This window comes from Pristiophorus japonicus, unplaced genomic scaffold (assembly GCF_044704955.1).
Source record: "Pristiophorus japonicus isolate sPriJap1 unplaced genomic scaffold, sPriJap1.hap1 HAP1_SCAFFOLD_884, whole genome shotgun sequence".
Lineage (NCBI taxonomy): Eukaryota > Metazoa > Chordata > Chondrichthyes > Pristiophoridae > Pristiophorus > Pristiophorus japonicus.
The window spans coordinates 139-23,281 of NW_027254807.1; the positions used below are offsets into that span (position 1 = coordinate 139).

The window sequence follows — 23,143 nt, forward strand, 5'->3', positions numbered from 1 at the left end:
TGCAGTGAGTGGGAGACATGTGTTCACCCTCTGCACAGTGCCATCCTACATTTGCTGAAGCTGCTGTTATGAGTGGGTGGCCTCCTCTGGTGAGATTGCCTCCTACAGTCTGCAATAATGTGGAGTCTTCTTGAATAAGTGGACTTTCGGAGATCTCCTTTCTCCTACTCAGAACTATACTTTCCATCATTTATGCACCTTTGGTTATGGTTAACAAGTGAGTAAACTCAATGGCTCTGACAAAGTCACTCAGTACCTGTGTACAAATGTGCTGACCACACCAGCTAATTCCCGGTCAGCTAATTTACATAATTTTGTCTCAATCCAAGTGACTCTCGACATGCATGGAGCACTTTATCGAGCAACGCCTGCCTGCACTGTTCCACTAGGCAATTGACTGGCTAACAGGAAGTGGGCAGATCCCGGGGTGTTCGGGCCAGCTGGCAGTAACTTGTGAGAATTTATTTTAATCGGGAATGTAACCTCGCGTTCAGCATCTGTTCCTAATGAGTAACTGAAGCTCCAGCTGCATTATGGGTCAGCTGCCATATTTACATTAAAGACAGAGGCCTAATGAGCCTAGCGCCCAGCTTGTGCACGAGCTTCAGCCTCTTTCCACTTGCGCCTTCCCCACCCACCCAGTGCTCAGGCACCCTTGGGTGCATTGTTGGCCTCAGGCCACTGCACCATAAAACATCATTAATCCTGATCAACACACACTCAGCAAATTAACCCTTACCCTCTATTGTTAGCTATTTCCCAGTCAGTAATATTCTTGCATTGTCGTTCTTTTATAGATCTTCAATCATCTCATATCTGGAAAATATATTCATGGAGATACATTTCGAAGGGGAAAGTGAAGTTGGCGAAACAGAATATATAGCATTTTACATTCTAAAAATAAACACTGAAAATTTCACAGGAGTCGAGTTTCCTAATCCAGATACGGTGAGTCTGTTGGGATTCTTGTGGTGTCAGTTGGAAGTGTGGACAATGTCACTTGTGGCCCAGTTAGAGGACTTGTGGCAGGAGGAGTATCTGCCCGGCCATGCTGTGATGTATCTCTCTTCTCAGTACTGCAATATCTTGCTTTTGTTATTGCTAATAATTTGAATGTATGATGTTCACTTGCTTTCTGTCCCGTCCCCCATCCCACCCCCCGCCCCACCCATCCCCACCCCCAAACATACACTTCTCTTTTCATTTCTTGTTAAGAAAATGAGTGATTGTCTGATCCTGAATTAACAGCCCTGATATTTACGGGGTGGGTGGGGGTGGTCGTAGTACTGGGAAACCCAGCAGATCAGCATCGATTTTACACACTCCAATAGAAAGTAAAATCCAGCGGCGTGTAAAATGGGTTGCCCTGTTGCATCAGTTTCCCATTAGGCCAGTTAAGTTAAAATTCCCCCAGACGTTTTCTCGTGTAGCACTGAACTTGAATCCTATTCCTAGTAGAGAAGAATTCCAGCAGTGAGTTCAAATGGCTTTGGGGTGATCCCAACAATTATACTTCCGATGTTGTGACCCAACTTCCAATTATTGCTTAAGCTTTCCACTCTTCCTTATCTGATGGCCGTGATCATTTGTCTGGTCCCAGGCCCCTGTTACTATATTTTGATGTGGTGGTTACGACCAGTAGCGATAAATAACCCTCACAGCAAATGTCCAGATTTCCCACTAAAGGTAACCACTTTCACCCAACCAGACGCTTTGAGCATGTTACTCCTAAATGTAAGAAGTGAAATGTCATTTCAGATTGCAACCAGATAACCAATTAATTTATATTTTTTTCTTAAACATAAAACGCAGAGGAATCTCTCTACCTTGGACCCAGCGATTAAGATCGAACTGCCACCAACACTCCTACACAACAGTAGTAACCACTTTAATACAACTACATCTCGAATCATTTTTACTATATACAAGAATACATCACTGTTCCAGGTAACGTAATTAGAATCACAGTTACTCTTTTCTAAATGAGAAATGGGAACATGGATTTTATCAAATGGCAGTAAGAGTATTTAACCCTACTTATAATTATGTCAATAATGATATCACTTTCTGCATTCTATTCATTGAGCACTTTAACTGGTGAGATATTTTTAGCTATTTGTGCACATTATTGTTTAATTCTTGCTGTGCCGAGTTGATGGTTTGACTCACCGGTATTCTACAATTATAGAATCAGAGAAATTTACAGCACGGAAAGGGGACATTTGAGCCCATCGTGTCCACGCCGGCCGATAAAGTGCTATCCAGCCTAATCCCACTTTCCAGCTCTTGGTCCGTAGCGCTGTAGGTTACGGCACTTCAAGTGCACATCCAAGCACTTTTTAAAAGTGGTGAGGGTTTCTGCCTCTACCACCCTTTCAGTCAGTGAGTTCCAGACACCCACCACCCTTTGGGGAAAAACTTCCCCTCAACTCCCCTCTAAACCTCCTCCCAATTACTTTAAATCTATGCCCCCTGGTTGTTGACCCCTCTGCTAAGGGAAATAGGTCCTTCCTATCCACTATATCTAGGCCCCTCATAATTTTATACACCTCAATAAGGTCTCCCCTCAGCCTCCTCTGTTCCAAAGAAAACAGACCCAACCAATCCAATCTTTCCACATAGCTAAAATCCTCCAGTCCAGGCAACATCCTTGTAAGTCTTCTTTGCATCCTCTCTCGTGCAATCACAAATTTCCTGAAATGTGGTGATCAGAACTACACAAAGTACTCTAGCTGTGGCTATACAGTTCAAGCATAACCTCCCTGCTCTTGTATTCTCTGCATCGACTAATAAAGGCATGTACAGGTGGAGCGTCTGAAATCCGGAAACCTCAGGACCGAGGCCGTTCTGGATTCTGGGTAATTCTGGAAATACCGGAATCCAGAAACGCCCAAGCCCAGATTCGGGTATTTCCGGATTTCAGAATGTCTTTCCGACAGCCCGAATCCGGAAATGCTTGGGCCAAGATAAGTAAGAAAGGGGAGGGGGGGTCGGGCGACCGAGCGGTGGCAGGGCAGGGTTGGCCCGAGGCAGGGGTGAGGTTGGCTGGGGAGAGGTCGGCAGCGGCCCGAAGGCGGGTAAGAGGTCAGCGGGGCAGCGGGGGAGACGTCGATGGCCCGAGGGGGGTGAGTCCAGCGGCAGAGAGGTGGCTACGGTGGGTGGGGCGGGGGGGGGAGGGGGTGGAGGCGGTGGGTCCGGATTCCGGAACATTTTCCGGATTCAGAACGAACCTGCCACGTATGATCCCAGTGTCCGGATTCCGGAACTCCGGATTTTCGATGCTGTACCTGTACTTGTTTAATAAATCTACCACATTGCTGACTATTACAGTGTCACCAGTGTCTGTCGTTAATGGGCCCACAACTCCCTTAGACTCTCTTGCTCTAAAGGTATTTAAAAAAACTTTTATTCTTAACTATTATATACTTGCAAGTTTTTTCCTATTCCCTTTTTGCAGTTCTTAATATTTTCCTTCTGTCACTTTGTTACTTTCTATATTTTCCACTCTGCTGGATTATCACTGTTCTTGCCATTTGTGTAAACCATTTCCTTTCGTTTTACATTCCATCTTACCTCATAAGTTGAACATAGTTACTTGCCTGTGCAAGTGGAATGTTTGCACTTTAGTGGTATGTATTGGTCGGGTATTATACTTAATATTTCTTTGAATACCTCCCACATTTTTCCTATAGGTTTACCTGTTAACAGCTCAGCTCATTCCTTCAAAGTCAGCCGTACTTCAGTTTAAAAATTGAACTTGGAATCACACTTACACAGAGACAGACCTTTTTCTGGCTGCTTTCCTCAGCTTCTCAGTGTTAGGGCAGCGCTGGATCAGTTCTCGAGGGCATGTTTCAACCCAGCATGATGCAAATGTCATGGCCTTACGGAGGAAGGCACACACAGACACACACACGCACACACCACACAGACACACACACGCACACACCACACAGACACACACACGCACACACACCACACAGACACACACGCACCACACAGACACACACACGCACACACACCACACAGACACACATGCACCACACAGACACACACACGCACACACACCACACAGACACACACGCACCACACACACACCACACAGACACACACCATGCACACACACATTCGTCAGTGAAAACTTACTCCAAACTAACTTAGAATGGAGTAAGTGAAGATTTTTGTACGCTCGAAAAAACCTTGTCTGCACTTTAGAAAATCAGGCATAGGGGGGTTTAAAGGGAAGTTTACAAACATTAAACACTACAGTTTTACAAATAAAGAGCCATCATCAATAATAAATGATAAATACATCAATAAATCAACCAATAAATCAATCAAAAAAAATTAATAAGAAATTAAAAAAAAAGAATATCAATAAATAAAACATTTTCTACTTACCGACTGCAGCACCTGGAGCCCTCCAACAGCGTGCTGGGATGCCCTCCCCCCCGCCCCCCGCAGTGTGTCTCTGTCAGTGTCTCTATCTCTCTGTCTGTCTGTGTGTCTCTCATTCTCTATCTGTCAGTGTCTGTGTTTCTGACAGCGAGGGGAGGGGGAGGAGGGGGGTAGAGGGAGAGAGGGAGGGAGCAGAGGGAGGGAAGGGGGAGGGATGGGGGAGAAGGGGGAGGGATGGGGAGAAGGGGAGGGGGGGAGAAGGGGAGGGGGGAGAAGGGGATAAAGGAGAAGGGGTGAAAGGAGATGGAGGGAAGGAGATTGGGGGGGGAAAGGAGATTGGGGGGGGAAGGAGATGAGGGGAAGGAGATGGGGGGAAGGGGGGGGAAGGAGATGGGAGGGGGAAGGAGATGGGGGGGCGGGGGAGAAGGAGAAGGGGGAGGGAGGCTGAACGTGCCGGGCCCGAGACTTCAGGCTGGGCCCGTCCCCAGCACCAGATTTACAGGTAGGTGGTGTTAGGTCGGGTCGGGGGGTTGGTGGGAGGGAGGTCGGTTCGGTTCGGTTCGGGTCGGGGGGAGGGAGGAAGAGGGAGGTCAGGTCAGGGGGAGGGAGGTCAGGTCGGATCCAGTCCGGGGGCGGGTGGGGGAGCGGGAGTCGGGTCGGTGTCGGGTCCGGTCCAGAGGCGGGGGCGGGGGGGTGGTGGAGGCGGGAGTCGGGTCGGTGTCGGGTCTGGTCCGGAGGTGGGGGCGGGGGGGTGGTGGAGGCGGGAGTCGGGTCGGTGTTGGGTCCGCTCCGGGGGCGGGGGGGGAGCAGGGGGGAAGCGGGAGTCGGTGTCGGTGTCGGGTCTGGTCCGGAGGCGGGGGCGGGGGGGTGGTGGAGGCGGGAGTCGGTGTCGGTGTCGGGTCTGGTCCGGAGGTGGGGGGGGGGAAGGGGGGAAGCGGGAGTCGGTGTCGGTGTCGGGTCTGGTCCGGAGGTGGGGGGGGGGAAGGGGGGAAGCGGGAGTCGGTGTCGGTGTCGGGTCTGGTCCGGAGGCAGGGGCGGGGGGGTGGTGGAGGCGGGAGTCGGTGTCGGTGTCGGGTCTGGTCCGGAGGTGGGGGCGGGGGGGTGGTGGAGGCGGGAGTCGGTGTCGGTGTCGGGTCCGCTCCAGGGGCGGGGGGGGGGAAGGGGGGAAGCGGGAGTCGGTGTCGGTGTCGGGTCTGGTCCGGAGGTGGGGGGGGGGAAGGGGGGGAAGCGGGAGTCGGTGTCGGGTCTGGTCCGGAGGCGGGGGCGGGGGGGTGGTGGAGGCGGGAGTCGGGTCGGTGTCGGGTCTGGTCCGGAGGTGGGGGCGGGGGGGTGGTGGAGGCGGGAGTCGGGTCGGTGTCGGGTCCGCTCCAGGGGCGGGGGGGGGGAAGGGGGGAAGCGGGAGTCGGTGTCGGGTCTGGTCCGGAGGTGGGGGCGGGGGGGGTGGTGGAGGCGGGAGTCGGGTCGGTGTCGGGTCCGCTCCAGGGGCGGGGGGGGAAGGGGGGAAGCGGGAGTCGGTGTCGGTGTCGGGTCTGGTCCGGAGGCATGGGCGGGGGGGTGGTGGAGGCGGGAGTCGGTGTTGGTGTCGGGTCTGGTCCGGGGGCGGGGGGGGGCAGGGTGGAAGCGGGAGTCGGTGTCGGTGTCAGGTCTGGTCCGGAGGCAGGGTCGGTGGGGGGGGGCGGCGGAGCGGGAGTCAGTGTCGGTGTCGGGTCCGGAGCGGAGGTGGGGGCGCGGGGGCGGTGGGTGGGGGGAGCGGGAGTCGGGTCGGGTCCAGTCCGGGGGCGGGGGAGCGGGAGTCGGGTCGAGTCCAGTCCGAGGGGTCGGGTCCGGTCCGGTCGGGGGGCGGGGGGGGGGGGCGGGAAGCGGGAGTCAGGTCGGTGTCGGGTCCGGTCCGGGGGGGGGAAGCGGGAGTCGAGTTGGGTCGGGAGGAAGCAGGAGCTGGGCGTGGGAGGAGCCTTATGCACGCAGCCCCAGTGAGGCCATTCGGCCAGGGCTAGGGGCTGCGTGCTTCGGGCCTCTCCCACACTGTTTCGGGCGCCATGAGCTACTGCACTTGCGTGCCCACTGTAGCGCGCATGTGCAGAGGTCCCCGCACTGTTTTCAGCGCAGGGACCTGGCTCCATCCCCTACAGCTCCTGCTGCGCTGTGCCGAGGGCCAGTGGACCTGCAGGGAGCTAGAGAATCTGGAGTTTTTTTTAGGCGCACTTTGTGGCGCGAAAAACGGGCGTCCAGGTCGGGACTGCGCCGTTCTAGGCGCGGCTCGAAACTTGGGCCCTATGGGAGCAGCAAGTTCCATGTCAGTTTCCCTCATCCTTTGCATCGCTTTGATTTTCAAACATGAATCTTCCCTACATGCTGGATTTCCATTTAAAGATTTTTCCACCACCGGCCAGTACATTCCTACCAACTGTAACCAACCTCCACTTATACTGCAAAATATTGTGCATTTGCAAAAGAATTGAGCAGCACAGTATTCTGGGGCACTTTTAACTAGCTGGGAAAATTGCTGAAGCTATTGCTCCTACGAGCAACTGGGGAATAGAAACACTGACCATCCATCTACGGCAATGCAAAACACTTTCCAGTGTGTCACCTGATGTCAGGTCAATTAGCTACAGAGTAAGTGTCCCTTTACTGTGTACCAAGATCAGGAGATCACTTCCAGCTACACAGCGGGAACTTTTCTGCTCCCCACATTCAGCATCCTGGATCAATAGTCTCCTATTTGAGAAAAGAGACTCCTATTTGATCAGTTAGATTGGATTGGAAACAAGGCCCTCAAAGGTGAAAGGCAAATGTACTAACCCAGTCTCAATCATCTTTTTGTAATGTTGGTGAGGCGATTCCTACACATGCACCAAATATGTGTGTGCAAAGCTCTGCTGCCTCTGTTTTGGTAGAGATGGGTAGCTTAACTGTAGCTGCCCACTCGCACCATTCAGAAATGCTTTTGATTCTGCCTCGTTTAGTGTAATACAAAATTGTCCTGACTTTCTGTGGGCAATGCCATGGGAGCTTCACCGGCAGATACAAGAAATAACAAAGCAGAAGAATGGATTCTGACCAGCTTTGATGCAACTCATTGCTAATTTATTCCATGTGTAAAAAGTTTTCAAATTTATTCTTGTCTAAAGTAACCAACAATATTCCGTACTTGGTTCGAGAAATTTACATGATGTTTATGTTGTGTCTACAGGGTCACAATAACAGCACTGTATTAAACAATCTTGTCGTTGGAATAAAAGTGGTGAATGTCACTATTAAAAATCTCAAATACCCAGTGATCATTGAGTTTCAGAACGTATCATTGCCGGTAAGAAAAAAAAAATTCATTCTTCATTATTCAACTTACTAAAATCAATTATTTATATGACTGACAGTCCTTGATTATTGTAACTCAATTTCATTTTAGAATCAATCAGTTGGAAAATGTGTCTTTTGGGATTTCAAAACAGGTAGAAAATCATTTTATTAGTTACTTAATTAGTTCTGGAACTGATGAGTAAAGGAACAGCCGCTGACTTTGTAACTTTTCATTACAGGGAGCACAAGTAGTGGTGATTGGAGTGAGGCTGGTTGTACGACAGAAACTGAATTTAATAACATCACCTGCAAGTGCGACCACTTGACCCATTTTGCTGTGTTACTGGTACGAATGATACTGTGCATTACTCTGTGTATTTCATCTTATTCTGTATGGGTGGAAGCAGCTGTATTAATCTTTCACCACGCTGTGTGATCACTTGATCCTAATCAGTGTAGTTTGAGCACAGTGAAGTCAGCATTCACCATATTAATGAATTCCATCCTTGTGTGATCACAAGAGTGCCATTGATGATTATTAGAGATAGTTATGTTGTCAATACTACAACTTTGGTATGATGGGAAAAGTTTATAATGGGATGACCAATCGATGGCCTCCTGAGATGCCGAGTGGAGAAATGGGGTGCCTTAGTGGGCAGGTTGATGTGATGTGTTCCGTGGTCTGGGACTAATGGTCACAGTCACACTTCGGGTCGTCCCTCATCTTCCACTTGTGAAGCAGGTGACTGCATCGTCCGTGCCCTGTGCAGACTGGGTTGAGCGCCGTCCACTGTCTTCGAGAGAGGTTGAAGCCAGGGACCTCTGCTGTTGGGTTAGTGATGAGGTTTTGGCAATATTCAAGATAGAGGCATTCCTAGTTCAAGTGATTGGTGCAGCTTGTTCAGATTTGGTCATACTTTGTCACATTTAATTTGCACCGCACACCAAGTAGAGTCGATTTTGCCCAGCCTCATGGCCATAGTGCACCTGTTTTAGGAGCTCGGAACGCAGGAAATTTGAGAATTTCACCTGTTGCCCCTCTGATGAATTTTCCTGCCTGCCTGCCTGCTCTTCACATGCAATTAGGAGTAGCTGAAATAAGCAGACATTTAAGAGACATGTAAATAAGGGTCATATGATGTCACTCCGACATGTGACCAGCTTTCCTACATTCCTGCTGGTCACAGATCAGGAGCACCCATAGAAACAGAGTGTCGGCTTTCTGCAGGGAATGTCCCTGCAGTGCAGCTTGGAGGAAGGTGAATGGCAATTGCCCAGAGAGTGCTGGGAATGCTTTCTGCTGATTTTGCAGCTAAAGATTTTTGTTCCAGTTTGAAGACGGGCTCCTTAAAACCTAAATCCATCCCGTGGGAGAGGCTTGCAGTTGAAGTCCCTAATGGGGGTACCTTTTGGAATCTTGGGCTCACTGCCGCCAAACATTCCTTGAGGTACATACGATAATCAGGAACACAATAGACCATTCAGCCCCTCGAGCCTGCTCCACCATTCAGTTAGATCATGGCTAATCTGCACCTCGTCTCCATTTTACCATCTTGCACCATATCCCTTGATACCCTTACATGACAAAAATGTATCCACTTCGGTCTTGAAAGTTGCAATTGATCCAACAGCCAATGCCTTTTGGACGAGAGAGTTCCAGATTTCTACTTCCTTTTGTGTAAAAAAGTGCTTCCTGATTTTTCTCCTGAATGGCCTCGCTGTAGATTATGGGCTGAATCTTGACAGGAGTGGGCTGAATAGGCGGGGGTGGGTGGGTGGGTTTGTGTTGGGATACCCGGAAGTTCGGGTTTCTCCGCATAGAAACATAGAAACATAGAAAATAGGTGCAGGAGTAGGCCATTCGGCCTGCACCACCATTCAATAAGATCATGGCTGATCATTCCCTCAGTACCCCTTTCCTGCTTTCTCGCCATACCCCTTGATCCCCTTAGCCGTAAGGGCCATATCTAACTCCCTCTTGAATATATCCAATGAACTGGCATCAACAACTCTCTGCGGCAGGGAATTACACAGGTTAACAACTCTCTGAGTGAAGAAGTTTCTCCTCATCTCAGTCCTAAATGGCCTACCCCTTATCCTAAGATTATGTCCCCTGGTTCTGGACTTCGCCAACATCGGGAACATTCTTACCGCATCTAACCTGTCCAGTCCTGTCAGAATCTTATACGTTTCTTTGAGATCCCCTCTCATCCTTCTAAACTCCAGTGAATAAAGGCCCAGTTGATCCAGTCTCTCCTCATATGACAGTCCAACCATCCCTGGAATCAGTCTGGTGAACCTTCGCTGCACTCCCTCAAGAGCAAGAACGTCCTTCCTCAGATTAGGAGACCAAAACTGCACACAATATTCCAGGTGAGGCCTCACTAAGGCCCTGTACAACTGCAGTTAGACCTCCCTGCTCCTATACTCAAATCCCCTAGCTATGAAGGCTAACATACCATTTGCCTTCTTCATGGCCTGCTGTACCTGCATGCCCACTTTCAGTGACTGATGAACCATGACACCCACGTTTCGTTGCACCTCCCCTTTTCCTCATCTGCTGCCATCCAGATAATATTCTGCCTTTGTGTTTTTGCCCCCAAAATGGATAACCTCACATTTATCCACATTATACTGCATCTGCATGCATTTGCCCACTCACCTAACCTGTCCAAGTCACCCTGCAGCCTCTTAGCGTCCTCCTCACAGCTCACACCGCCACCCAGTTAAGTGTCATCTGCAAACTTGGAGATATTACACTCAATTCCTTCATCTAAATAGTTAATGTTGGAGAGTTTTGACTCCACAGCGTGTGTAGTTTTGGTTTGATAGGTTCCCTGTCCGGAAGTCAGCCTGATTGACAGGCTTGGCTTCCAGTCCGACGGGGAACACTCCAAAGCAGGCTGCAGCCATGGCCGCAGATATGATGCCTGCTGCTGTTTGTTGCCGCCTGTCGTATGGGGTTGTGGCGATCCACATAAGGAGATATTAGGACAGATGACCAAAAGCTTGGCCAAAGAGGTAGCCTTGACCAAACAGGAATAGGACCCTCATTTACATATATTTATTAGGGGTTGGCTAAAACAATCTCACCTCAAAATGCCTTTGACCACAGTACTGTTGTACATCAGGCAAGAAAGATCACAAAGCAGTTTGGAGGCCCAGTGCCAATTTTTTGAACGTAAAATAGGCAGCTGTAAGTAGGGGAGGTGGGGGAAGGAGCAACTGGGCTATGAAATAACTTGGCTCACCAAATAAGGCACTCTGAGGCCTGGACAGGCACAGTGCACCTCAGTTCTGCTGAGCCTGTGCAGTGCCCAGCAAAATTGGGAGGAATATCGGGGCAGGTTTCTGCATGCAAAGGCTCCTATTCCCAAATAAACCTGGAACAGAAGACCCAGTGGCACCAATAATATATGCACATGCCTAACATGTACTGTGGGAGACTTCATAAGAGTTCCCAGTCACCGTTTGCGGTGTTTTTATTGACAGTTGTTAGAAGAAAGCCTGTCAGGGTGATCAAAAGCCAGTGAATCCAGATTAGCAGCCTCTGCCATGATCCCACCATCTATATATGCAGGTTCTGGCACATCAACCTGTCGACAACCATGGGAAACTGTCTTCATGAGTCATCAGCGAGCCAGGTGCAGAGCTCTGTCACCTGCTGAAAGACACCTGAAACTACAATGTAGTGCAAGGCTGGTACAGCCAGAGACAGAAACGTGCTTTCTCTATCTAGGCATGCTGCAATGCACTGTGCACTTAAGGAGCCATCAAACGTGGATTGGTTGTTGGGCTGCTCTGTCATTTGCTCAGACTCAAGCTTATATCTTATGTTTCCTATCCTTTCATTTTTGCCTGCCGTTGCTCAATCCCTTGTTCCTTCAGCCTTGGAATAATCTACTAATGGGCGGTGATGCCTTTTGAGCCTTACCAACACCTTTCAGGAGTTTTGTTAGCAGCCCTTTAAATTTGCCTTACATGAAATGTTCCACCCCAACAGTGGTGTGTCTGTTACACTGCCCAAATCTGCAGCTGGTACTGGGAATCATTTAGGATGGATTGGCATCAGCACTTCTTAATTAACTTATACCAGGGGACAAAATTGGCCCTGCTATCTTTTTAATGCTTAAACTGGATAACAATTTTGTATAAATGCAAACTCCTTCAGAAAATTTTATCATAGATATCCACTCAATATGCCACGTCCGCTAATTTAGTTGTTTCACTGGAGAATTCCAGATTTGTGGAGTGTAACGCAAAAGCCTGATTATGATCTAATGTGCCCGGCGAGGTGTGTTTGGGTGTAACACCTCGTTTACTCTCCGCCCAATTTTACTTCAATGGAGCTGACTAGAACGTAAATGCTGCTTTGATCTGTTAACACTGAGTATTTTTTTCCCAAAGGGTCATGGCAGTGACAGTACCTCACCTTCAGCTTTAGCGAATCATTATATTGCATTGATTGCCTGTGGAGCTTTTATCATTTTTGTTGTGGTTACGATTTACTGCAACAAGAATATCAGGTAGGATAATCTGTTTCACCTGGGGCTGTAGCTCTCCTCTCTAAGTGCACTCCTGCTGAAATTCCGTTCTGCTTTTCATTTCCACGCCATAGATTTACCTCTTCTGGTGAATGACCAATCATATAAAGTGTATGGTCGTATGCTGATACAGACTGGTTGGACCAAATGAGATGTTTCATGTTTTAACTACTGTGTATTTCAATTCATCCTTTGACTATCTCTAATTTCTTGATCTAATGGGTAGTATGAAAACTACCAATCAACAAACAGCTAGCAATAAACAGTTGGTGAGAAGGAGGAGGAGATGCTTCAAAATACTTTTGACTACCATCTTACTTTGACAACAACCCCAGAATATAATACTAAATATTCCAATATGCTCATTGCAGAATTGTGCAATACTAGCCTGCAATTCTTCATCCATTGAAGTTAGCAGATGGAAAACCACAGACTGGGAGTAAGCAATGTTACGATATGGTCTCCCGGCACATGCCAGGAGCGAATGTATCAGGGGTTTTACACCTAATTCCTGAAATAATTCAAAACGGCAATCTTTAAGCTTATTCCAAAAATGTCCATTCATTGCTGAAAATCACTTAAATAGATTTTGCCTTCAGAGTCGACCTTCTCCCAGGAGCTGGGGCTTGAGCTTTGCTCCTCTCCCGGAATATGCTTTCATCAGTTCACCCTTGCCTTCTAATATTTTTAGGGCCTTCAGGCATGTGAGACAAATTAAATGTTGCCACTGTTAATGCTTCTTTATTTTGAAATTGTGACAAAAATAGTTGTGGGTTCAAGTTCCACTCCAGACACATGAGCACATAATCTAGGCTGACACCTCAGTGAAGTACTGAGAGAGTGCTGCACTGTCAGAGGTTCTGTCTTTCAGATGAGACATTAAACCGAGAACCCATCTGCTCCCTCAGGTGGCATAAAAGATCCCATGGCACTCTTTTGAAGAAGAGCTGGGGAGTTATCCCTGGTGTCCTGGCCAATATTTATCTAGTGTTACTGCTTTGATGTCAGACTCTGAAATTGCTGGGTTTTCACTCCGTTGCAGGAATTGCAATCAGGTGTGAATTCTGGCTGCCAACTCTACAGGCTGCTGACACCATCTCAAATCCTGGGGATGGAGTCATTCTTTAATTTATTCATTCATGGGATGTGGTCGTCACTGGCAAGGCCTGCATTTATTGCCCATTCCTACTCCTCCTTGCGAAGGTGGTGATGAGCCGCCTTATACAACTGAGTGGCTTGCTAGGCCATTTCAGAGTCAACCACATTGCTGTGGGTCTGGAGTCAGGCTTTTCACAGACCAGGTAAGTTTTCCTTCCCAAAAGGACATGCGTGAACCAGATGGGTTTTTATAATAATCTGGTAGTTTCTTGGTCAATATAACTGATACTAGCTTTCTATTCCAGATTTTTACAAATTTAATTCACAGAATTTAAATTCCCCAGCTGCTGGGATTGTAGATCCAACTTAACTGAGGCGGAAACCATTAGTCTAGGCCTATCGGATTACTAGTCCAGTAACATAACTATTATGCTACCATACCCGAGGTTCATGTTAATAATAGAAGGGGGTGTCTCGCACCTGTAGAGGTACTACAGTGGCACCCACCCCTCCCCCACACGATAAATTGGAATGGCAGCCTGTCCCTTCAGAGGCCCTTAATGGGCTGAAGGGAAAATTGAAAATAAAATTCCCTGAAGGGGAACCAGAGCCTGCACTTAGTGGATTGATTACTTTTGTACTTTGGTATTCGGTCGGCCCATTACAGAGGCTACACCTGTCTTTAGCAGGCATGGGATCTGCTGGACCTAAGAGTGAGGTGGTGGCCGGAATTCCCGGGCTAGCCTGTGACCACTCCCTGAAATGGCCTCAAACTTCTGTCGCTATGTAGGGGACGTGGCTTGAAGACACAGCCACCTCCCTCCCAATCGGGATTTCAGATCCAACTTAACTGATGCGGAAACCATTCCAAATTCCTGCCCCTCGCAGGAGATCCACCCAAGTTTTTCCATACCTGACTCAATAATTTCGGGCCTCAAATGTTTGTCTTTATTGTCAGAAAATTGTCGCTTAAAGTCCAACGATATGAATAAGGGTGCCACAGTGTTTGAAACTGATGGTGGGATTAAGCTAAATAAACCAGTTCACTCTGAAATAAGTCATTGGTTGTTTGTCTTCTTTTATAAGATGGTTGGGTTTTTTTCAACAGAAAACTGTCTCAGCGTTCAGTGAAACAGGCCGCAGGCTCCAGATCGAACACAATGGAAACACAATGATCCCGGATTATGTCTCTGCATTGTCGTTGCATTCTGGAGGCAGGGGACTTTTCAAATAGCTGAGGAATTTCCAAACCCTCTGCTAATAAAGAGACACAAGAATGTTAGCTTGTAACTAGAGGTGATGCTCTGTATGTAATAGTGCATCGTGAATACATGTAATAAAACCACAACTCCGTCAGTACTGAAGGAGCATCCTCCAGTTGCTTGCTTTCTAGTGAAGCCAGGCTTCCTTTTTAAATTGATTGTTGCAATTCTGATCTTGCTACAGCTCTTGCTTAATTTTGTGTGTGGGAGAAGAAAGAGGAGAAATCAAACCATTCCTCTATCTTAATATTGCACTGTGTTTCCCTTTTAAGAAGTGAAGGCTGGTTATCGATCTTGAATGAGGAATGTCCACTTCTTTCTATTTACGGTCTGCCCCCTTTTGTATCAAGATGCATGACTGTGCTGTTCAAACAGCATTACTGAAATCCAAGAAGCAAACTGCTGTAGTTTCAAAATGGGCAGCAAACTGGCCTAATGGCTTTCCGTAATGTAGATGAGGGTAATGGGAAAGATGGAAGTGGATCCCAGTAGGCATTCAGTTTTCATCATTGAAAGGCCTAAATGTTGCTGATTTTTTATTTTCAATCCCTGCACACCACCCTCACCCACCCACCGTGCCCCCCGCCCCCTGCTCCCTCGCTGCTCCCCCCAATAATCTACCACGTAACTTTTAAATTCTGATATCAGATGGGCCCCTCATTAAAGCCCAGTGTTACCAATGTTGTGACATTCTTCTTGCAACATGAACTTTTCCAGTTCTGTGATTTTTGAGTACAACAGATAATGCAAGGGACAGGGCTGAGAATTACTCTGTTAGCAGTGAGGTTTTTTCTGTGTATTCAGGAAATTAGACTTTAAATATAATCATTTTAATAGTTGTATGGAGCTTAACCATCGGCGTGGACCAGTTGGGCCGAATAGCTTGATTCTGTGATGTAAAATTCTCTGTAATTCTATGTTTTGCTGTCAAAATATGTGCAGATGGATATCTGGATTGCCTTGTGCCTGCACAGTGAATGGCGACTGAGTGATTGTGGAAGTATTTCACGATGTAAACCTCTGGAATGGAATGCCATGACTTTCCATTATTTCTTGCTGAGCTGGTTTACAAAGACAGGAATGAAGGCATTCTGCCAGCATCTGCTATTTGAAAGGCACAATGTAAACTTTCAGTGCTCCGTGCTTTCTGTTACGTATCTTTGGTGAGGGTGAATGTGAAGTATTCTGTTTTGTTTGGTGGCTGTATTTTCTGCTCCCATTCTGACACATGATTCCTCAATGTAGTGGTGGTGAATTTCTGCGGGGTTCCCCTGCATTTCGGCCATGTTTCTGGAGTTTCCACAGTTCTTCGGGCGGAGCTTGAGAGAACCCCCAAAGAAAGTGACCCCCACAGAAAATAATACACATATAACCAAAGCATCCAGTCTGCATAAATTGGAAAAGCTTCAATATTGTTGTCGTTCTTAATCGAGATGCTGAAGTTTTAGGGAGCTGCAGCAGCAGAATCCTTTGATTCAGTCTGGTGATAAATACAGTAAAGAGAATTCATGACCATCTCTAATCCTGCCTCACCCACCCCACTACATTTTTGCAGACACAGGACAGCACCGCTCTATTTAGTGTGTTAAACAGCACGAGGGAAACCATTCTCCACTGTAGGGTATATATACACCCAACACCACAATTATCACTGGAAGCACAACCATTCCCAGAGCAGGTGAGCCATTACCCTCCCCCACAAAATGTCTTCCTTGTCTCCTTAGTTATTATTTTGGATCATACTTGCCAATCTCATACAATAATACTTATAGAAACATAGAAATTTACATTGCAGAAGGAGGCCATTTCGGCCCAATGTGTCCGCACCGGCCGACAAAGAGCCACATGGCCCTCGATCAGCAGCCCTGAAGGTTACATATAAATCTATGAACAATGAACAATGGCAGACAGGTAAAGAGCATCCGGCCCAACCAGTCCATCTCACACAACTGCGATACCCCATGTATCGCAACATTTTACACTCCACACCACCCGGAGCCATGCGATCTCCTGGATGAGGCAAAAAAACAGATAAAAACCCAGGCCAATTGGGGGACAAAAAATATGGGAAAATTCCTCTCCAACCCATCCAGGTGATCGAAACTAGTCCAGGAAATCACTCTGGCTGTAATAGATTTCATGATGTACTTACCATCGTGTCTGTGCCAGCCAACAAGAGGTTATCCAGTCTAATCCCACTTACCAGCTCTAGGTCCGTAATCCTGCAGGTTACGGCACTTCAAGTGCACATCCAAACACCTTTTAAATGTGGTGAGGGTTTCTGCCTCCACCACTCTTCCAGGCAGCGAGTTCCAGACCCCCACAACCCTCTGCGTGAAGAAGCCCCCGTCAAATCCCCTCTAAACCTTCCACCAACCACCTTAAACCTATGCCCCCTCGTAAATGACCCCTCCACCAAGGGAAAACGTCCTTGCTATCCAGTATATCCACGCCCCTCAAAATGTTATACACCTCAATGAGGTCTCCCCTCAGCCCCCTCTGTTCCAAGGAGAACAAACCCAGCCTATCCAATCTGTTCTCATAGCTAAGATTCTCCATTCCAGGCAGCATCCTCGTAAATCTCCTCTGCATCATCTTGAGATTAAATTATTCTTGGCTGTAATAATAGGTACGTTAGGATTTAATATTGTCTTCAAAAGTCTGTATGGGGTAATGAGTGAGTTAGCAAGGTTGTAGTCAGCAGTAGGACATATACAAGGTGAGGAAGGAAGTGAAAGAAAGGTGTGGTTGAATGTGAATCTTGGGCAGATTGTTAGGTGCTGCACAGGATAGAAATTGATGGAAGTTAGATTATGTTTCTCCACATATGCTGCCTGACCTGCTGAGTATTTGCAGCATTTCTCTTTTTATTTTAGAGTAGTTGGTGTTGATCTTGGTGCATTAACTTTCCTAGAAGTTCACTGTAGAAATCCACAGATCCCTCAGAGTGCACAACAGGAATCCATGACTGCAGGATAAGGGTGAATTCAGATACTCTTCTTACTATACATTCTTAATTATTATATTTCTTACAATCTCAAGATTTAAGTCTTGTCTTAGCTCTTACACAGTGGTCAACCAATGTGGCATATTTCACCAGCAATCTGAAACTTAGTTTTAGTAGTTTGAAGTGATTTTAAGGTTTTATTTTAACATTTTTTTATCATTATATAATTGTGTTAAATATTACTGATGTGTTTTTCTACTTGACACAAGTATTTTTCTTTAGAAAATGTACTCAAAGCAAAATGGTGCAATTTATAAAATTATTAGAAAGCTTGTTTAGAGTTTGTGGCCAATGTGCTTTATTTTAATATTTTAGTTATTATACAACGGAATGTTATTGAGGTTGAGGGTGAGATTTTGCTTTATATTTAGACAGTTTGAAGTTATCGCGTCACCTGATGTACCACAAATATGTAAAACAAACATCACTGATCATTATTGTACTTGGTGAGAATTTATTTTCTTCGATAATGTACGGGACAATAATAACATAAAATGACTCCTATAACAGTGTTATATCTGTCTGATTCTTTTTAGCAATCTTGGGAAACAATGATACAATAATGACAAAACTGGATGCCAACGCAGCATATTTACTCAATTTAATTGAAAATCCCTCTCTCGTTGCCACTTGGGACACAATTACTCAATAAGGAACTCTGGAGAAACTTCTTTACCCAGAGAGAGGATAGAATGTGGAACTCGCTAACACATGAAGTAATTAAGGTGAATAACAAGGAAGCTGGATAAATACATGAGGGTGAAAGGAATACAAGGTTATGCTGAGAGGGTTGATGAAGTAGGGTGGGAGGAGGTTTGTTTGGAGCATAAACACCGACATAGACCTGTTGGGCCGAATGGCCTGTTTCTGTGCTGTAAATTCTGTGTAATCTATGTAATATTTTAAAACTTCGTTCTCACAGTAGTACCAAATAACTATTTATGCTGAGAATTTTAAAAAAAAGTTATTGTTCTAAATTGCCTAATAGCAAAAAGGGGGCCCGAAATTCAGTACCGCTGGAAAGCTGGTCTGCACCCCACCTTTTGTGGCCATTAGTGCCAACATTTTCCGTGGCTGGGCCACCCCATATTCAGCTGCAAAAGTGAACAAATGGGTTCCAGCGCTAATGAACCCTTCCAAAGTGGCTTTTTCAGCGGTGTGGCTGTCTTAATTTGAACGTTATCACCCCTGAGAAATTCAGCATGTAGGTAAGGGTTACTAATGAGCCAGCTTCTCCCTGGCCTTTTTAAAGGCCTGGGCTTGCAGCAAGGCCCTGAGGGGGGAAGGAGGTTGGAAGGATGGCTGGTGTAAGAGGTGCAAGGAGAGCCAACAGGTTCACTGATATGGAGCTGGAGACACTGATGGACGGTGTGGAGGACAGAAAAAAAATACTGTTTCCTGATGTGGGGTGACCTGGCAGACCGCCAGTACATAATGAATGGTGGGAGATTGCAGGGGAGGTGTCAGGAACCTCCATTTAGGTAAGGACGCACCCTCCCATGAGGGTGCTGGCCAGTCTGCACCCAGCCCTTCCAGGGTGGGGCTGGGTCGAGGTCTCATAGCTCTGGGGCGATGGGGATCCTCCTCCTCCTGCACCTCCTCCTACGCCTCCTCCTCCTCCTATTCCTCCTCCTCCTCCTCCTCAGGTGGTGCTGCTGGCTCGAACTCCGACGGCTGTCCCCTCACGATGGCCAGGTTTTGCAGCATGCAGCAGACCACGACAATGATGGAGACCCATTGAGGAGAGTACTGCAAGGTGCCACCAGAGCGGGCCAGGGACCAGAACATCTGCTTAAGAATGCCTATGCACTGCTCGACGATGCACCTGGTGGCACAGGGAGTGTCATTTTATGCATGCTCTGGCGCTGTCCTGGGGTTCCGCAGTGGAGTGGACAGGGGATATCCCTTGTCTCCAACCACAATCCTGATTTGGGCTGACGAAGGCGGCGGGCTCACTGGTCTGGCGTAGAATGAACGATCATGGCTGCTGCCTCCCTTGCCCGATGCCTCGCTTCATGGTGATGGCGGCGATGCCTTCTCCTGCATGCCACCCTGCTTCTGAGCAGGTGTACCAGGTGTCGCTCTCCCAACACTCCTCCCATTCTCCCATCCTCAGGGTGAACCCTACCAAGCAGGTCTCTGCAGCCCACAGGCCTCCACTAAAGAGTTAGACCTGAAAGTTGTACAAAAGTATGTGCAAACCTCTGAGCAGCACTCAGCAGGTTGAAAGGAGCCAAAGCAATTAATAAAACTATTAAAATATAAATACAGTGGATGCTGTAATCTTAAATAACAACACTAAAATTAATAAAACTATTAAAATATAAATACAGTGGATGCTGTAATTTTAAATAACAACACTAAAATTAATAAAACTATTAAAATATAAATACAGTGGATGCTGTAATCTTAAATAACAACACTAAAATTAATAAAACTATTAAAATATAAATACAGTGGATGCTGTAATTTTAAATAACAACACTAAAATTAATAAAACGATTTCCCTACCAAAGGGCCCCGATTGCAGCAACACTCCAGCGGTGTCCCGTTCGAGCAGCGACTCGAATACCTCGCGGGAGCACTGCTGGGAAAAGTCTTACCTTTTTGCAGCTGGAAATCCCTGTCCTGATCGTTTTCCAGCGGCCTGCACGCTGCAGAGCTCACCGCTGGAATGTCTTCTTTACAGTAGCTTCACCGCGCCGTTTCTGGTGGACGTGCACACCGCTCAAATCCCCCCCCGAGCTGGCTATGGCTCAGGGAGGGAAAATCATCCGACCTTGGCGACCGATCGATTTTTTAGGTCGACCGCCCAAACTCCACGGTAGCTGTCCCTTCTGGGATGGTGAATTTTGGGCCCAGGGAATTTAAACCCTGCCTGAATGGACCATAAGATCATTCCAGTCCCCTGGCTACCAACAGTGGTTTGCTTTTTAAATAAAACATTTAAAAAATAAAACTATATTTCTTAAAAAAGACATTATTTAAAAACAAAATAACTTTTTAAATTCCCTCTGCTGCCTTTTGAGAATAATTGGGCACCATGTTGACTCCCTTATTCCAAATAACTGCGGTTTTGCCCATGATCTTCCAGTCCCCTTCCTTTAAACTGGTTTCCTTAACCTCGTTCATCTGTCTTGGTTTCACTTTGTTATTATCAATCCACAATCCCACATCCCTCCCGCCCCTGCCCCATGGGAACCTTCTTCCACTTTGCTCTTTAATTCTGACCTCACCTCCCAGATTTGCTGGTGCATTTTCTTTATGAACTGTTGCTATTCTCTCCAATTATTTCTCTCTATCAGATTACACCTTATCGCTATTTCTCTCTCCATCAGGATTCTCTTCACCCCACTTTATGCCATTTAAGTGTTGTCTGCTCACAAGGTTCCATTCCTTTCTTCACCCAGTCAATGCAGTAGCCTGTCATGTGGCAGCAAAAGAATTACAAGCAAAATGGACAACTCCCAAAAGGTTTGAAATAGCGGCTGTTCATCCACATATGTGTACAAGTGGTCAGAGGGTTCAAGTGCTGGTGTCCACATGAATGTGGGCCTTAGCCCTGTTAATCCTTACACTGAAGCTTTGTTGTAGCCCGTTCTCTGGAACAGTTCAAGGCCAGCCAGATGCTGGAAGCTTGAATCCAATGTGTCAGGTGTCATGTCGGAGGAAGGAACACTACTCCCCGCATACAACACTCCCAGAAATGTCACCTGCTGTGCCTGATATCAGGCCACACACAGCTGAAGGGCCTCCTCTGCACTCAGCTCTTTGGACACTTTTCTGGAGGCACTGGCACTTTCCCCTAAATGGAAGACTTTCATATTGGAACCAGGAGAGTGCGCTGATAGCTGAGTAAACAGAGCACCCTCTGAAACTTTGGTTACCCTACAGAGAATTTCAGGCTGGACACTACCGTTCTTCCGAATAACCCTTGTGGCAGTAGCCCACAAACAAAGTGATAATTGAAATGGCACAAGTATTTGATTGGCAGAGAGATCTCCGTGGTTACTCTGGTGGTTGGATAAAACAACATAGGAATTGTTAAGTACAGAGAACAAACATGTCTCTTTTCAGAGATAAATCCCACCTTTGAATCACTTTCCCCAATCTCTTTCCTCAACAGGAACACATCTAATTCCGTCTTAAACCCATTGATACGACCCAGTTCAAGGGCCTTCCATAGTGACGTATCCCACAGCTTTATTACTCTTTGAGTGAAAAAGGTCCTACCCAATTTCTCACTCCCAACTTACAATCTTTTAACTTGTTTTTGAACCCTTCAGCATAGTGGACAATTGGCCTTGACAATATTATAATGAGTGTTGTCAGATCACCGTCAGAGAAATTCTGAGCCATTTTCATGACGGCAACGTTAGATACATCCATTTAACTCATCTGTTTAATGGTAATTATTACAAATTATTTAAAGGTTTTTAACACTCTTTACATTGCTTTAATTCCCTTTTGAAGTGTTTAAAACTATTAAAATATTTAACATAAATTAGACAATCTTTAAATTATTCTAAAAAATTAAAAAGACTTTAAAAAATCTTACCTTTCAAAGCCTTGCAGTGATTTCTAAAGCTGCTGCAGGACTGAAGTCTAAAAAAACCTGGGGGCGTGGCCTATTTAAATGAGCTCCTTTTGACAGCTTCTGTGGGTGGGGACCATCTCCAAAGGGAGCCACAGGCTTCGCGCGCAGCGTGACGTCATACACTGCCCAGGAATCTTCAACAGAGAAACGGAAACGCAGGAGGGCGCAGGAGAAAATGGTACGTGCACATTTTTTTCTTTAATTTACCCGATTGCCCGCGGGAAGGCTGTGACAGGGATTTCTCGGCCATTATGGTTTTCTAAATGTCCTGCTTCTACTTCCTTAATCATGGATTCCAGCATTTTCCCAATGACAGATGTTAGGCTAACTGGTCTATAGGGTCCTGCTTTATATCTCCCTCTTTTGTTGGATAGAGGTATAACATTTGCGGTTTTCCAATCCGCTGAGACCTCTCCAGAATCCAGGGAATTTTGATATATTACAACCAATGCATCCACTGTCTCTACAGCCACTTCTTTTAAGACCCTACGGTGCAAGCCATCAGGTCCAGGAGACTTGTCTGCCTTTAGTCCCATTAGCTTGCCTAGTACTATTTCTCCAGTGATAGTGATTGTTTTAAGTTCCTCCCTCCCTATAGCCACTTGCTGATCTATTATTATTGGGATGCTTTTATTGTCTTCTACCCTGAAGACCGATACAAAATATTTGTTCAAAGTATCTGCCATTTCTCTGTTTCCCATTATTAATTCCCCAGTCTCATCCTCTAAGGGACTAATGTCTACTTTAGCTACTCTCTTCCTTTTTATACATCTGTAGAAGCTCTTACTGTCTGTTTTTATATTTCTTGCTAGTTTACTCTCATTATCTATCTTCACTCTCTATCACTTTTTTATGCATTCTTTGCTGGTTTCGAAACATTTTCCAATCCTCTGGCCTACCACTAATATTCGCAACATTGTATGCCTTGTCTTTCAAT

General features: G+C 46.5%; 1 protein-coding gene across 1 annotated transcript; it reads left to right on the forward strand.

The window, feature by feature from the left end:
- Positions 1–803: 803 nt before the first annotated feature.
- Positions 804–17,808, forward strand: LOC139257607 (adhesion G-protein coupled receptor G1-like). Its single transcript, XM_070874545.1, has 7 exons — positions 804–948; positions 1,813–1,947; positions 7,592–7,708; positions 7,808–7,850; positions 7,938–8,044; positions 12,106–12,224; positions 14,449–17,808. The coding sequence occupies exons 1-7, from the start codon at positions 832–834 to the stop codon at positions 14,513–14,515; spliced, it is 705 nt and encodes a 234-aa protein (XP_070730646.1). The 5' UTR covers positions 804–831; the 3' UTR covers positions 14,516–17,808.
- Positions 17,809–23,143: the final 5,335 nt, after the last annotated feature.